This window comes from Phocoena sinus, chromosome 13, assembly GCF_008692025.1.
Source record: "Phocoena sinus isolate mPhoSin1 chromosome 13, mPhoSin1.pri, whole genome shotgun sequence".
Lineage (NCBI taxonomy): Eukaryota > Metazoa > Chordata > Mammalia > Artiodactyla > Phocoenidae > Phocoena > Phocoena sinus.
This window is the reverse complement of record NC_045775.1, coordinates 22,456,892-22,473,387: the sequence shown is the minus strand read 5'-3', so window position 1 is coordinate 22,473,387 and position 16,496 is coordinate 22,456,892. Positions and strand designations below refer to the sequence as shown.

At 53.1% G+C, this 16,496-nt stretch overlaps 1 protein-coding gene across 1 annotated transcript in view; it reads right to left on the bottom strand.

Moving 5' to 3' along the window:
* Positions 1-16,496, bottom strand: part of PLB1 (phospholipase B1) — a 185,524-nt gene that overhangs the window by 44,928 nt on the left and 124,100 nt on the right. The window contains 12 exon segments of the mRNA XM_032652827.1: positions 2,146-2,219; positions 3,172-3,230; positions 4,070-4,130; positions 4,702-4,740; positions 5,822-5,893; positions 6,128-6,223; positions 6,334-6,438; positions 9,096-9,177; positions 11,179-11,279; positions 11,629-11,694; positions 12,912-12,992; positions 13,338-13,389. Coding sequence (XP_032508718.1) covers positions 2,146-2,219; positions 3,172-3,230; positions 4,070-4,130; positions 4,702-4,740; positions 5,822-5,893; positions 6,128-6,223; positions 6,334-6,438; positions 9,096-9,177; positions 11,179-11,279; positions 11,629-11,694; positions 12,912-12,992; positions 13,338-13,389 — 888 coding nt within the window.

The window sequence follows — 16,496 nt, the reverse complement described above, 5'->3', positions numbered from 1 at the left end:
CTTATTTCCCATCCGGAAGTTTTAATGGCTTCAGAAAATGGCTTTTTCTCAGATCAGTCTACTGCATGGACATTTCCCAGGGGATGCTAATGGGCATTTACAGAGAAAGAGTTATGAACAAAGAAAGAGTTCTGGGATTAAGGGAAACACTGGATTCAACAGACACGATTTAAACAGATTTCTTCAACGTAGGGCGGCTTCTCAGAGCCTTCAGTATGCTAACATGTATGTGAATTCCCCCGAGGAAGGATGTAGTAGGAAATATTTTCCCCAAAATAAAAGACTGGGGCTAGTGTTCTATGGAACACACTATGAGAAACCCTAGTCTACCCACTTTACCAAGTGTCAAACTGTCTCTCAGACTCTGACCGAGAAGAGCTCCTACCTTTAACGCACATGGGTCTTGGGGCAGGTCTTTGAAACATTTAGAATAAAGGGTTTAAAGGGACAGCAGCCATTGAGCACACAAAGCCTTGGAATTGGAACCAGAAGAATGAAACATCAGGCCTTCTTGGACCTCACTCGTAGGAAGAAACAAAGAGCAATGGCTGAATTTTGCCACAGCTGCAGAGAGAGACCTTTAGCAGAAGATTGTCTCTATCGGAATCCCAGGAATCCGAGCAGTTGGACTGTTTGTGGAGCTGGGCAGATCACCTCACTCCCCTGACTACACCAGGACAGCTTGCCTGTCATCGCTGGCTGGCTCGTCTGCTTTATTTTCTGTTTTCCCACACTAGGATGTGAGGCCACGGCCTTCTTTAGCTCAGGCTAAGTAAAGCAGCCACAACCTCATGCTTTTTCGACTGTAATAAGCTCTGCTTTCCTGCTCTCCCTCTGGCTTTTCTCTCTGCTGCAGCCTCAGTAAAGCCTGGGGCCCAGTGGTCAGGAGGCAACCTCCACTCTGTCCCTCGGCAGCCCGGTAGAGACCCCTCCCCACCTGGCGGAGGGTGTGTGGGACCTCGGGAGCTGCGAGGTCTTTGGCTCAGCTCTAGGCGGGGGTGATGTCCTCACGCTACCCACGCCCTGGATCCTCTCTGTGGGTGGCTCCTGGCTGAGTGAGGATGCCTTTCTCTCACCCCGGGAAAAACTTTCTCTCTGGCACTGTCCTCGTCGTCCCCACTCCGTTCCCTCTCGCTTTCTTAGAAGAAAACTTTCACTTGAACCTCTCGGAAGGAAAGGGAGGGGGCCGGCACTGAGCTGTCCTGCCTCTCATCAGCGCTCTGCCCTCTCGTGGTAGGCCGTGTTCTAGTGGTTTTGAATCCTGAGCTAATCGCCAATGACTGTGAAGGGTTCGTAAACAAGAACTTTATTAGGAGAGAAAGAAACTTTAGAATACCCACATCCAACCACTTTCCTGACACGTCTCAAGCTTTCTTACCTCCTGCCTGGAATGCCCTTTCTCGCCTACCAAATTGCTAACCTGTCAAGGCGTAACTGGCTACCACCTTCTCTGGGAGGCCCTCCTATCCCAACTGGCAGGGCTGGGTATTCCCTCTTCTATAGTCCTGTGGCACTCGGGCATCTTTTATTTTTAAATGACACTTGCCAACTGGGCATAAGCCTTTGCCTGGGCTTCCCATATATTCCTCTCACCCACCCGCCTCCATCATACAGGCGCGTGGGAGGGGCTCGGCAACGCCTATTGGTTGTGGTTTTTGTCTCGGTTGTTTCTGCCTCAAGCGGGTGCTGCGTTTCGGAGTTTTCTGTACGGATGTGTGCACATACATAAAGGCAGAGGTGTGGCTACAGAACATGAATAAACAACATGAATCGATACATATAGACAGTAAACAAGAGACATGGGAGAATCTACGTGTGCACATATACGTGCAAACGGGCAGGTGAAGACTCAGAGATTCGGTGCTTTTCTGGTGCATTTCATGTTGGATCTGTTGACCCAGAAGTCTGATAAGTACCCTGACGTGCTCTTTCTGCACAATTAAAAGAAAAGGGTTACTAGCAGTAACATATCCTCTCTACTCACCAAATTGTTACATTTGGCAGAAATATATAGGTTTTCCTTCTGACAGCCCCCTCCAGACCTGGTCCTTGCTCTTTGGTATTTATGCATTTACAGGAGACCAACCCCCGGCCGATCTCCGCAGGTGAGCATGGGGTGGGAGGGGGGTCATGGGTTAACATTACCTATATGACAGCCCCCGGTACTGAGTAGTGACATCAGACAGGTCATTCGGTTTGGAGCCAATCCCATTGCCAGCCTTCGAAAACATATCAAAATCCACAGGAAAATCAGCAAGTCAAGAGAAAAGGGAGGCTGTGTACACGCAGGGCTTCCCAAGGTGTTCTCTGCGCACGCAACGTAGCGTGAGCAGAACGCTGCCCTGGGAGCCAGAACGCCCGGGCTTGCTGCTTCCCCGGCTGCGTGGCTTCCTCGAATCTCAGCTGCCTCCTTACGGAGCTGAGGCCATGCCCTGCTCATCTCACAGGATTGTTTTGATGACCAAATTGGATCACAGCTGCAAAAACAGTTTTGAAGCCTCTAGAGTGCTTTACAAACGTGAGACACTTACAACATTATTAGCAGTATTCTGCTCCTAAGTCCTGTACATGCACGAAGAGAGAGCCCATAGACTGAGTGGGCCCCAGTGGACACGTTTCTCATACACTTCACATTTCTCCTCTTTCCCTCTGGGACATTCTGTAGGACAATCTCACGGCCTTAGCCGTGCTGCCACAAAGTGCTGTTTGGGGATGGTACAGTGGCCCTGCTTCTTGGAACTTAAGAGCAGAGCCTTTGCCACAGCTGTGGAGCCTTTCCTGCTTTGGGGCAGAGGCAAAGAGGAAATGGATGTGAAGGTTGGAGCTGCTTGTAAAGTATAATCCAAAGGGAAAAGAGCAGCCACATTAGGTTTAGGAGAGTTTTTGAGTCAAAATGACATATTTTTGCAATGGTTCAAAAGGTGACATTAGGTGTTCAAAACCTCTACTGCCTGAGACAATTCAGTTCGCTCCTGAAAGAGAGTCCCCCTCGCACACCTGATGGCGAAAGTGGCTGCAAAATCAAACCACTGTCCGGCACTCAGACTGACAGAGTCAGGAAGGAGGGGTGGGATAATGCGGAGGCCAGGAGCACAGGCCCTGGGGTCAGGAGGACGGGGACCCGGAGCTGACACAGCCATCCCCAGCCACGTGGGGCCCACGCGTCCTTACGGTCAGAGAGTCCCCCAGAGCGGCCACAACTTGGATGTCTGCAGGTCTCAGGGTGTGCACTGGAAAGACAAACAGACACGCTTGAGTCTGTGCAAAGGAAGCTGCAGTCAGAGCCCACTGCTTCTTGCCTTAAGCAAGACCAGAAACACGACCCGCGTGTGTGTTCGGCTGTGCAGGACTGAGCGTCCATGGCGCCACAGAGGCAGAGCTAAGATGAAAACAGTTTCCCCATCAGAGGCACAATAAACGATCCTGGGCCTATGGGAAGGGAGAGGTGCTGAGAGAGAGGGGGAGGAGGAAAGGGGATGCTAGGGCACAGTGGGATCCCACCACCTTGGTGCCAGCAGTCACGTGGGACACCAGCTGTGACCTGAGTGCGTGACCAAATGGCCGCTGGCCCATCCGAGATGCGGTGCAGAGCCCGACGCACGGACCATTTAGAGCTGGGTTCCGGATTTCCACCAAGAATCTGAGGAATACTCATGTTGGGTCTTTCCCTGCCCTCGAGTCTCTTCCGAAGACTCCAGAGAACTTTCCAGCCCTACGGCAGGCAGCAGCAGTGATCGCAGAGCCTGGGGCCGCAGGGCAACCCGCAGAGCTGGCTCCCTCTGGGGCCTTCCTGGGCACCACACACCCCGCCTCCCGGCCGGGCAAGGTCACACCCCAGGCTGGGCCACTGAGGGCGGCACTCCTGTGGCTACTCCACATGTGCTCCCGGTGGCGGGCTGAATCGGAAGGACCCTGGCCGCCTTGGGTCCTGCTGGGTCAGACTTCACTACAGAAGACAGGGACAAAGCAGGGACGCGTCCCAGCGACCAGCCAGACAGGAAGCAAGCCCCGGCCATAAGTGAGTTCTTGTGGAGGGGCCCTGGGTCCTGCTGTGCCACAGGGGGCTTACCTGAGGTGGGCGGCGAGGCAGAAGGGGCTCTGTCACTGCACAGCAGCTGGCTCCCGTGACCCTAGGGGTGTAGAATGAATCCCAGAATCTCAGGGTTGCCAGGGGCCAGAGAGGCTGGCTTGGCATCAGACTCACCAGAGAGCTTTAACAAACACAGATCCCTGGGCCCTACCCTGGGGGCGGCCTAGCAGGAAAGGCTCCCTGGGTGATTCTGAGAATCTGGCTGGGCTCCATCTGCTAACCTAGTTCAGACCCCCACACACGGCCCCCACCATCCAGTGTAAAAATCAGGGCATCAACAAAACGGCCCAGCCCACCGCATGCCAGCCCTGCTTCTGCAGCAGCTTTATGAGAGGGATGGTTCTCTTGACTTACGTCTGGAGAGGCTGAGAGTTGACTGGCTGGCCCCCTATCTGTGCTGTTATCAATGGCTCCTCCTCTGCCCTCCCCGCTGTCTGAAGGTATAGGTGGATGGACTTCACAGAGGAGTGTGAATCCCCCCCCGCCCCCCCCTCCGACGGCCCATCGGGAACACCTGCCCACATTCCCACCCTGCCTTGCAGGGCTGGTCCCAGCTCGGGGGCCGCCCACTGCATTGGCGGCTGAGCCGAAAGGAAGCAACAAGCGGATACCTGCACAGCGTTCTTGTAGGTGCTCAGAAATGGCCAAACCTGTGAGGGGAAGGGGGGTGGTGAGCCACCGCAGCAAGCTGACTTGCTTCTTGCTCTGCTCAGAAACACTTTCCACATTCCCAAGCCCCCTGCCACCAGGCTGACCGCTGGCTCCCTCCCAGGACGTACCCGGCCGTCTCTGCAAACCTCTTGAACAACCGGAATAAACCCTGCACGGCTCCCAGGAATGAGCACCTCTGCTCTTTGCCTCCCACCCAACTGGCTGAGGTGGCTGGGTCACCTCTCTTTCCCCATGCTGCCCCTTCCCAGCAGAGCCCCACTTTCTGCTAATACAAGAGCACGTCCCCTACTCGCAGGACCCCTTCCCACCCCATGCCACTCCCGCCCTGCAGCGGCCTGGGCGTCTCCCGCCCAGACAAGAAAAGCCAGGCGCTTTTGAGGTCCTGCCCCCTGCAAGCCCCAGATCAGTGGGTTCCCGTCCCGGGCCTGGGACCCCTCTGGGAATCTAGGGGAACTGACAGAGGTGAGGGAGCAGCTGCAAAGGTCCAAGAATCTCTCTGATCATTTGTGAATGAGCTCGGAGATCTGCTTTGCCTTTCTGGTGAATGTCTGCTTTCTTAGCTCCGGCTTCCAATGGACCTCCCACCCCCAAACCCCACCTCCATCCTAGAAGATATTCTTCTAGGTCTCAGCCCCTCACTCTTTCCATCCTACCATGGGGACAGTGGCTCTGTGGAGATGGGGTATCCTCTGTCCCTTCCCGCCCTTGAGGTCCTCCCCTCCCCTGGCCTTCAAAATGAGATCTGGCTGGTCCTGCCATGTCCCTCTGCCCAGCTGGAGAGAGCCGTGTGCAGACTTATGCCAGGGCTTGCTGGGACATGGAGAGACAGAGGCGAGCTCTAGGGTCTCCCGGCCACTGGCTGTCACCCTTCACGGTCCAATCAGATGGGGCACTGTGGATGGCTAACTGGAGTCTGGAATGGGTGGGTAGGTGAACAGAGCTGGGGGTGGGGGTGAGAACCTGGGATGGAAGGAACTGAGAAACGTTAATGAGAGACTTCGAAAGGCTGGGAAGGAGGCTTTAGGTAGACCCCTGGCAAGGCTGCGCTCTTCACTGTACCTGGTCTGGACATGTGATGTTGATCTTGTCTTCAAACCTATGCCTTCTTGTCTTCTGGCCGACAGGTTCCAGCTAAACCAAGAAGCAGGAGGATGCAGAGTGAGAAAGGGGTGGCAAGAATGGAAAAGTCAGGACGCAGGGTGAGGCCCGAGACGGGAGGGCGGGACGGAGGAAACGGGGTTTATTGTCATCGCTGTGCAGGGAATCACACAGCCTGAGTGATGGGCCTCTGAAGTCCTCTGAAAGCTTCCTGGAATCTCTTTCCTATCAGAAGGAGAATACTTTTTCCTACCTCGGTCCTCTTACCATGTTGTTCCACAGGGCCTGGGCTGCGCGGGCATGAGCCTTGCTACTGAAGTGGAAACAGTCAGGAGCGAAGAAAGACCTGTCAGGCAACCCCTCCTGGTCACAGGACAGAATAGAGGGGCTGTGTTATAGGGACGTCGGATAACACAAATGACGCTCAAACAGCTGGGCACACCTGTGGCTCCCACTTATCCATGAGGCTCTACCGGGGTCTTTGGCATCTCCACGTTTTCAAAGAACGGCTGCACGACCACTGTAAAATCTTCCCTTGTGTCATATCGCCCACTCTCGACCAGCTGGTGAGTCCCCTCCTGCAGGAGGAAGGGGGACAGAGGTCAGGAGGCTCTCTCTGCATCTGCCCGGTCTTCGGGAACTCTTTCTCCACTGCAGAATTAAACAGTCTGACTTCTGAGTGAAATCAGTCTGCAGCAAAATCCCAACTGATGAGGCAGGAGCCAGCTAGTGACTTTTCAGATCAGCCTTTATCTCAACCCCTGCCCCTGACCTGGGCTGCCTTTGCATCCATTTGACCTAGGCTGGGAAAAAAGAAAAATCCAAGTCCATCAGTTTGATCCTCTTTTAAAGCTTCTGATTAAAGACTAGGGTGGAAGCGGGGTGAGTACAAATTTGATTAAATGACTGTCTTGGATAACCCTTACATTTATTTCTGTCATACATGTGTTCAGAAAATCAAAGGTGAATCAACAATGACGTTTAATGCCTATTGATATCACTCATGCATGAAGTGAGTGTGAGCACATGTGCTCGTGTGTGTGCACACTTGAGATTCTCAGATCTGTCTAGGAGGTAACAGAGCTGTTACTTTCATAGTTTCCGCCTGGGCTCAGTTCCAGAAGGACGAGTTACCCCAGTTCTGGCTCCCACTTCTCCCAGACTCTGCCATTTCACTGCTTGCCGGGTTTCCATCATTTGGACCAGGACCTTGGCTGGAGGGGGAAGTCAGGCTTCCACACCCAGAACATTACAGCAGTCACTTCAGAAGACATCATGACATCAAGAACACCGTCTTTTTCCAGGGTCAGCCAGAAAGAGAGTCCACATGCTGGGGATACCTCACCTCTGACCTCCTGGGGGGAGTCTCTTCCAGTTACACGCAGAGCCTTGAGGAAGGCAGGTGCAATACCGCTAACTAGTTGTGTTACTTTCAGCAAGATGCTTTCCCTCTCTGGACCTCTATTTCCTCGTCTGTAAGTGGAGGATGTTCACCGAGGCCTGGGCCATCCCTAAGTCCCTTTCAGGGCTGCTAGTGCCTCCGTGGGTCAGCCATAATGGCTCACAGTGGAGCCTCGCACCTCTTGAGAAATAAAGGAAATAGTGTGGAGAATGCCTAGCACATGGTGGTTATTAACAGCAATGAGCACCTCCAAGAAGAAGGATGGAATGATAGCTTCAGCAGGAAGTAGAGAGTCAGAGGATTCAGAGAGAGGGCATGATGGCCTCATGTGGCTGAGCTGTGAGCTTGTCCAGGATGCTAGATCAGGGTCTCCGTGGTAACCAAGATCAGACCTGGGAACAACAGCTGGCCAATCTAGAGAGGTCAGTGAAGGCCATTTTTGTGAATAGTTCTCCTTCTCTTTAGTTGCCCAGCATCTGGACCCACTTCCTATATTAAAAAAAAAAAAAACTCCACTGTGTGAAGACCAGCCTGACTTGCACTGCAGAAGGTGAGAAACCCAGATGCTGGCTTTCCCAATGCCCCTCACACATGCCCACGTGTCCCCCAGTAGATGCTCCCCCTTCAGGCTTTGGTTTGGAAGCTAGCGCTAGAAAGATGGAGGGACAGCACAGAATCCATTCTGCTGGGGGTGGCAGCTGCGTCCAGTTCCTAGAAGAGCAGTGACAGTGGTGTCCAGGGTGTCTCCACTGGACTAGCTCCTTGCCCTGATTTTTATTCTCATGGCTTGGCTCCTAGAATTCCAAGACTCGCAATTTCTGGTGGCTTGGCCTCTGACCTTAGCTCTTCCAGGCATTCTGCTTAAATAATACATCTGAATTAATAATAAATAATAAATTAACCAGAATTGCATAAGCGCTTGTTGCTTGCACCCAAACCGCACCTGGAAAAGGTCTGCTTTCATGGCCATAACCTCGGCTGCCTTCCCTCTCCTGGTGAGGCATGGGCTTCCTCACCTGAGACAGAGGCACCTGCTCACGGCAGAAGGAAGTGCAGCTGGGGAGTCACCCACCGGGCTGGGGGATGGCCTCAGAGGACGGTAAACAGAGGTTCATTCCCCTGAGCCTTGACACTGCTGGCAGATACGACTACCTTGAAAGAGGCTGCAGGGAAGGGTTCTGCTCCAAGGAGTCCATGGACTTGAAGGATGGATCCACCCTGGAAGCTGTCTGCAGCCCCCTTCAGAAGAGCTGGGAGACTACCACTGTTCTCTCGAGTGACTGGATGATTATTTGGGGGAAAACTCAAGAGAGTCAAGGGAGTCAGCTGCTCTGGTCAAAGATTTGATGGAGGAAGGCCTAAAGGGAACAACCCACAGGATGTTGGGAGAGCATCTGCTGACTTTCTTTCTCCCTGTGCACCCCAGTAACACCTGTTCCCCCCCCGAAGGGAAGGGCAGAGGGAATGCATGTTCTCTCACTGAATCCTCCAGACTCTCTTGGGCGGCAAGGGTTCCCCCAACCCCGTCCCCAGGAGTCAGACCTCATACTCATTTTCCACGGACAATTGGAAATACTCATTTTCGTGTAAGGCCGGGAACTGAGATTCGGTGACGTGTGTTCAGTGACTCGGCTCTATAACTTGAATCAAATACATTGAACCTGCTGTCTTGCGGCGGGGGGCAGGGGGGAGTATTCAAATCTGCAAACTGGTCAGTGGTAACGTCACACACAGTCGGGGTCGACATAATCTGAGTGTCTGTTGGTTTTCTAAGCAGAGTGATGAAACCACACAGCAGTTGCTGTGCAGTCTTGGAACCCTTTCCCGGCTTACCTGATACTTCTTATTCACTTTGATGAGGGAGGCAAGTTCTGTTGAGTTATCCTCAAACTTCAAGACACAGGGACACAGTCTCCTGCAGGCCAAACCAAAGAGAGGCCCCATCCACCAGGACCCCTGGCTGAGTGCCTGATGCAGAAGCGTTGGCTTGAGATTCAGAATACATTTAACTCGGAGGTACCAGAAGCCCGTGCTAACAGGGCCCTGGCTGGCTAACCTGTCAACTGTACCACATGGAAGTGAAGAAAATTTCCCAGACCTGGATTTGCCCATGAAAATGAAGTAGTTACATCGTCTGACATCCGCAGGAGTGACTTTTACGGAGCTGCGTTACCTTATGAACGCTCGATAACAGTGTGGTACAGGTGAGGCGTGCCTCCTTTTAAATAGGAGTGACAACGGTAACAATGCTAACACATACTGAATGCGTACTGTGCGAAGAGCTTCATGGGTATTGACTTGCTTAATCCTCTTAGCAATTCTAGGAGATGTATTTTCATTATCCCCATCTTACAGATGAGAAAACTGAGGTTCAGCATGGTTAAGTAGTTTCTCAAGGTCACATGGATGCTGAGTGTGGGAGCCAGGACTTGAACTCAAGTCTGCCTGGTCTGAACCTGAGCTCTTAATCCCTAGTTGAGCTGCCTCTGTCCAGTCCATACATCTGCCCTGACTAGCCAACTTACAGATCTGGGCTTTTGGTCTAGGGGGAGGAGGTGATGATAGTGAGGATGGCTCAGTGTAGACTCAGTGCCACCAAGGAAAGCACAGCCACTGAGGCAGGACAGCTGAGAGACAGGGAGTGCAGGGCACTGGAGAGGTGGCAGGACAAGGTGACCCTGAGTCTTCCTAACCCCACAGCCAGGGACTTGGCCACACCAGGTTGGACTCTGAACCTTTAGCTTTAATTGTCTAAAGACCTTGCAGTGATGGGCAGCCAGAGACTTTTGGGTGAGCTGCTCTGAAACGGAATGAACAAGCTGAACCCCCCGTGGGGCCCAGTGACTGGAGAGAGTGGGAGCAGGGGATGAGTCAGCAGCCGAAAATAGCACGCCTGACACCAGCTGTGCTAACAGGCGTGTGTCACCCTGCAGCCATCCTCCCGCTGCCCACAGCATCCCCAGGCCTTCCGCAGGGGACCTGTCAGTCAAGGTCCCCAGGGGTGGTTTGGCATGGATCTCCAGGGAACAGCCAAGGTACCCCTTCACTTCCCAGAGCAAATCTGGCCCTTGTGAATTATTCATTTAGTCATTCAGCAAACAGCCACGGAGCCCCTACACCGTGCTGGCAGTGACTCGGACACAGAGTTCAGGGCTTGCGGGGAGAGGCACACGAGCCATTATCATGTGATGCGCTCAGGGCAGTGGTGGAGGCCTCTACAGAGCTGGGGAAGGGAGAAAGGGGGTGGGGGGCACAGCCACTGTGATCTGGGCTAATGGTCCGGAGGAGACCTTGCAGGAAGGAACGGTTCACGCTTGGGGTAGAAGGATGCCTTATTCCTGAGGCTCATGTGTAACATTAGCAGGGGAGCCATCTTTGGCTCTGAAGGCTGGGCATGAAGGCGGCCTCTCGGGGCCAGGGCTCGGGCTCTTGCTGGCGGGGGATAAGACCGTCCTCTAGACCATGCTGATTCTGACTTGACCACCCTGTCTTTTAGAAAGTGACAATAGCCCTATCTTTGTGAATGCCCAGCCTTGAGCACCCATGCTGAACAGAGGCCCCTTCTGTCCTGGAGCTGGGCCTCTGGGAGGGGGCAGGGCACACTTAGAAGGAGGCCCTATCAGTGGCCAGTGAGACTGGCCCACAGAGGCTCGTTCCATCCGTCATGTTTTATTCTTCCCTCCCTGGAGGACCGAAGGGTGTCCTGAGCTGTCTGGCGATAGAAGTACACGTTGGGTTGCAAACTCATGAACTCCGAGGGTACGGGGAGCCTGTCCTGGGGTGTCTCCTCCAGGCTAGACCACGGGGTCTTAGCACTCCTCACACTCCTGCCCTTGGTTTTTCTAACTAAGCAGAGCCACTCTCTGCTGAGGGTCCCATGGCTTTTTCAGGAATAGGTGGAGAACTTCCAACTCACCGGAGGATCAGCCGCGGGCAGCTGACATTCTTCTCCTGGTACAGCTCCCTCAGGCTGATGATCTCCAGGATCTTTACCAGGTTCACAAACGCCCGAGGCACCTGAGCAAAGGCAAGGTCCGTCCCCAAGAGGATCGAGGCCAGGCTGCTCCAGCCTCTCACCCGGGGCTGGGGCTGGCGTCTCCTGCTGGGTTTCAGGTCTGTGGCCTTTCACCTGGCCCCAGCCACAGCCTTCACCCCTCCCCCTCTCTCCCCTCTGCTCCCTGTTGACGCACATGTTCTGGCTGCTGGGGCCAGGACTGACAGCGTGGTCTGTGCTGGTCTCCAGGAGAAGGGGACCTGGCAGGGAGGTCTCAGCAGGAAGCCAGAGCTGCCTCCAGGCTAAGACTGAGGCCCAAGGAGGAGGCCTGCGGCTGAGCTGCCCAGACGCCGTGTGGCCTGGCCTTTGTACCTCGGCATGGAGGATATCCAGAGCCTTCCCGATGTTGCCCACGAAGTTCTGTGGAGAATAGCGGACCTGCAGGAAGAGGAAATGTCTCTAACCCCATTCATCACCCCACCTCTCGGTAGACCGGGACCACTTCCTCTCCTGGGTCCCCTCCTCCCTGTATTTCAGGCAGAATGGGCAACACTGAAACACAGGCTATCTTTTGGGGCCCCAGCCTCCACCCTCACCCCATGGTCCTCAGGCTTGAGGTGAAGGCTGCAACCCTCAGGGAAACACTCTTTCTTCTGCATGGAGCTACGGAAAGCTCTGGATCCACTTCACGTCAACTGGATGTAGGGCCTTCGCCACAGCACATCACACCTCTGGGCCCCTCTAAACTGGGGTGTCGGAGCAGGGGACCTCTAAGATCTCCTACAGCTTGAACACTGTTTGGTCCTAGGGGCTGATCACTTCTGATGGAACCTCAAGTGCCTGGGAAGCAAAAGCTCAATCAAATCACTTAAGGAGATTGTGAGAGGGGAAGAGGGTCCTGCAAACCCCCCACCAAGCATAAGTACATTTTAATGGTGATTTCCCCTGATCTCGATACTTGTGGTCTTCAAACTTTTTTAAAAAAAGCAGTGGAACCCTGTGTCTGAATGAAATTTAGCCAAGAGCCCTGCTCTACCAAATGGATCAAAGCCTCAAGGGAAGTTGGGGAGGGACCCATGGTCCCACCTCCTGCCCCGCCCCACCCTGGCAGCCAGCAGCCCCCAGGCCCCACTGTGGGCCCTTCGCATTGTAGCTTGAAACCCCCAGACCCTGGTGACCTTGATGCCAGGAAAACAGGCCTTGAGGGGTCTGGCGGGCAGGGTCACCCCTTGGGACAGGTGCTCCCAGGCCACAGCTAGACCCACCGCTTTGCTCTGCTGGTCTCCTTTCTTCCTGACAAAGCTTCTCATGTTTCTGGCCCAGCTGGAAAGTCTCCTGCTCTCTGTAAACCTCTGACACCACCCCTCCCTCCCCCAGCCCCCCAAATCCCACGGCAGTTCTGACCCCAGACCTCTCTTCTGTGTGCAGCTCTAGAAGCACTTCAGGATGGTGAGTTGTCTGTACCTCCCTGCCCTGGCAGTGTGAGCTTATCACAAACAGAGCCTGTGTTTCAGTGTCTGTGTGGCCCCGGATACATTGCCCAGGCTGGATCCATGCCCGACTACGAGCCGAGTCCCAACCCAGCTGCACTGCTCCAGCGACCTGGGGTGGAAATCCTTCCCAGAGGAGTCTTGGGTGAGGGCCTGGAGACCTACCGGGTCATTGCAGACATTACAGAGGTCGTTGCCTCCTATAAACAGGGTTATTATCTTCCAATCTTCCTGAAAATTTATGTCCTGAAATGAATAGGAAACAAACAAGTAAAAGCCTTGCTCCAGAGTCAAGTCCAGGAAAATACAAAGTGCTGAATGCTGTAGGGATGGGTCCTCACACACAGGAGGGTTTAGTGGGGACATTAATAATTTCTGTTCTTTGGTTTGTGGGTCCTGAGGTCAGAGGTCACAGGTGCTAAATCATTTGTTGTTGTTTTAAAGGTGGCCTCTCTGGATTCCCATGTGGCCTTGTCCCCCCCCACCCCCACCCCAGAGCTGACCCTCTCTGTCTCTATGATCCTCCCACCCACTCCCTCCTCTGGGCATCCTACCTCAAGTGGTCTCAGGTGCCAACTCCCCTAGACTTACCATGTAATTCTTCATCAGATCCACCAGCCTCCTGGCCTGAACAGGTAAATCCCTGCAGGCACACACAGGAAGAAGTCATGTGACCAGCGGGGGCTGTGAAGCCGGGGTCGGGAGGGGACTTAGCAGAGAAATCGGGAATATGTAGCAGGAAAACTGGACTGAAGGCCATGCCCTGTCACACAGCTCCTTCCCCACTTGGTCTCTGCTGGGGGTGGGAGTCATGAGTGTGCCTTGGGAAGGGCAGAGCACCCTACGTATGAGGGGGTGACTGTTAGTGGGACTGTTTTCTGATTGGCGTATTTGAGTTCATAGTTTTCTTTCTCTTCCAAGCCAGGCTCATTCAAGACAAACAGAGGGCTGCATCTGAGTGTTTCATGCCACACATGGCTATCTCTGCAGGTGCCAAGACCTCAGCCGCAAGCGTGCCCTCACTTTCAACGTGACATGGTTGAGTCAGACACACCTGGGTGTGACATTTAGTTGCCTCTTGCTAACTGTGGGAATGTGACTTAAATTCTCATCCAAATGATAGGAGATAACCGCCCCCCCCCCCCATCTTAATGGGTCTTAGTAGAGACGAGCAAAGCAGCCCCATGGGGTAAGAGCCACTCTTGGTGCCAGGCAGCATACGGGTGTGAATCCTGCTTCCACCCCTGACCAGCTGTGAGACCTCGGCAAAGTACTTAACCTCGCAAACCCTCAGTTTCTTCCTTTGGAAGATGGGGATGACAAGCATACCTTCTTCACAGAGATGTTGGGTGAATTAAATAAGGTGCCCATAAAGAACTTAAAAGAGCACACGGTAAACATCCATATTAGAAACAATCCATTGAATTATTTCTACCATCGTCACCACCACCATCATCACCATCAATAAAGTCCCTGGCACAGGACTTAGCAGGAAACATTAGCTGTCACCCTCTTCCTCTCTTAATTATTAGCCCAACTGGCCCGCTCTTAGTCATAACAGGCTAGGTATCAGATCACCTGGGCGGAGACTTTGGGTAAACCACTTCACCTCTTTGAGCCTCAGTTTCCTCATCTATTGCTCTGAAGTTAGCAGGGCTGCTGTTCTTTCTATGGACCAGAGTTTTGGATGATTACTTGGCCACTCTGAGCCTCAAGATCATCATTAAGGAAACATGGGCATCTGAGCCTCTGCTCTGTCCATCTCACAGTTACCGTTCAGAACACAAGAGATAACAAACGTGAGGGTACTATGTAATTGCACACTGCTATATACACATAAAGGGTCATTAGCGGACCTGTGGTAAAGCCTGGGGGCACAAAGATGACAGACCATGTGGTCGAGATAAGGCATTTGTTCAGGCCACTTCATCTCTCTGGGCTACAGTTTCTTCATCTGTAATGGGAATAGTGATAATAATCTGGAATAATAATCCCCAACTCTTCCCTACAGCACGGGACATGCTTGGACAAATAAATGACTCACACGAACGAGCCCCAAGGCCTTGGGGAAATCAGGGAAGAAATCCGGGGCCATATGAATCACACTCCATTTTTCATTACATTTATGCTTTCAGCTAAGCTTTCATTCTTGGATGCCTTCCTGACCTAATCATGCTTAGAACTGCCTCTCCTCTTACACCACCAGCTGAAATATGCTTGGAGAAAAGCAAGATTAAGGTAACATTAACGTAAGCCTAAAATTTTAAGCAGTAAATCTGTAGCCTTTCACCCCCGCCCCACCAAAAGGAAAATGAAGCCACCGAATTCATTATAAAACCTATTAGGTTTTGTATGATCTCTGCTTCAGATAATCTGTCACCTTTCCTGTCCTGAATAAATAAGAGTTACTCTAGTCGGGGACTCGCAGATTCAGGATGGTGTTGAGAGCTGGGAGAATGATGTCGGGGATCTAGGAACCTAAACATAGGAATCCCTAGGAGCTACATAGTAAAGTTCGTGATTATTCTGGAAGAAATAGAGGACTAAGAAACAAAAAGGATCTTTCCATTTATTTTTCCTACGTTGGATGTGGCACTCACTGGTTCTCTGACTGGCAGCAAACCCAAAGAAGTACTCAGGGTTCTGGGATGGTGGGGAGAAATGGATCTATAGGACCCAGGAAAGCTGACCCCGCTCTCTGGAACCCTCCATCCAGTGCCCCTGGACCACGACTCAGTGGTCCTGTTGCTCGCTAAGAGTTTACCCCAGGTGGGTCCTGCAGCCCTGCTGCACTGTTGCCGGGACCACCACCCTGTCTGTGCTATTTACAGCTCACCAGAACTTTCACTTTCAACATGGCACTGAGGGCTTCCCTGGTGGTGCAGTGGTTAAGAATCTGCCTGCCAATGCAGGGGACACGGGTTCGAGCCCTGGTCCGGGAGGATCCCACATGCCGCGGAGAAACTAAGCCCATGCGCCACCACTACAGAGCCTGCGCTCTAGAGCCCGTGAGCCACAACTACTTAGCCCTTGTGCCACAACTACTGAAGCCTGCGGGCCTAGAGCCCATGCTCCACGACAAGAGAAGCCACCGCAATGAGAAGCCCGCACACTGCAACCAAGAGTAGCTCCCGCTCGCCTCAACTAGAGAAAGCCCGTGCACAGCAACGAAGACCCAACGCAGCCAATAAATAAATAGATAGATACAACGTTAAAGAAATAAAAGATGTTTAAAAAAACACACCGAAAAACACGGCATTGAGCCTCCCAGCCGGCCCATGGGAGAGGTTCAGCCCCATCTCTTAGAAGCTAAGGCTTAGAGAGGCCAGGGGAGAAACCAGGGCTCAGACTCAGACACTCCCCCACTCCCGCTGGCCCCAGGACTGGTGCTTTTCCCATGAACCAGGAAGGATGCAAAGCATGGAGCCTGAAAAAGCCTCCTGAAAAGCAAGTCTGAGGAAGAGAGGGAGAAGGTGACACGAAAGACGGAGCATTAACAGAGTGGTGAGACTTGGGGCTCAGTGAGTCCTCCTATAGCTGCTGTCTTATGTGAACATAAGGCTTATAGACGAGGCAAAGTAATTTGCTCAAAGCATGTACCTGGCAACAGAATCAACTGTGACTAGCTCCTGGGGGCGCGGTTGGTGGGTGAGCCAGCAGGCTTCCGCGTCCCACGGCAGAGAACACCCCCAAGAGAGCCCGCCCAGTCCAGCCTTTGACCCTCAGATCCTCCCCCTGGACCAAATCTGG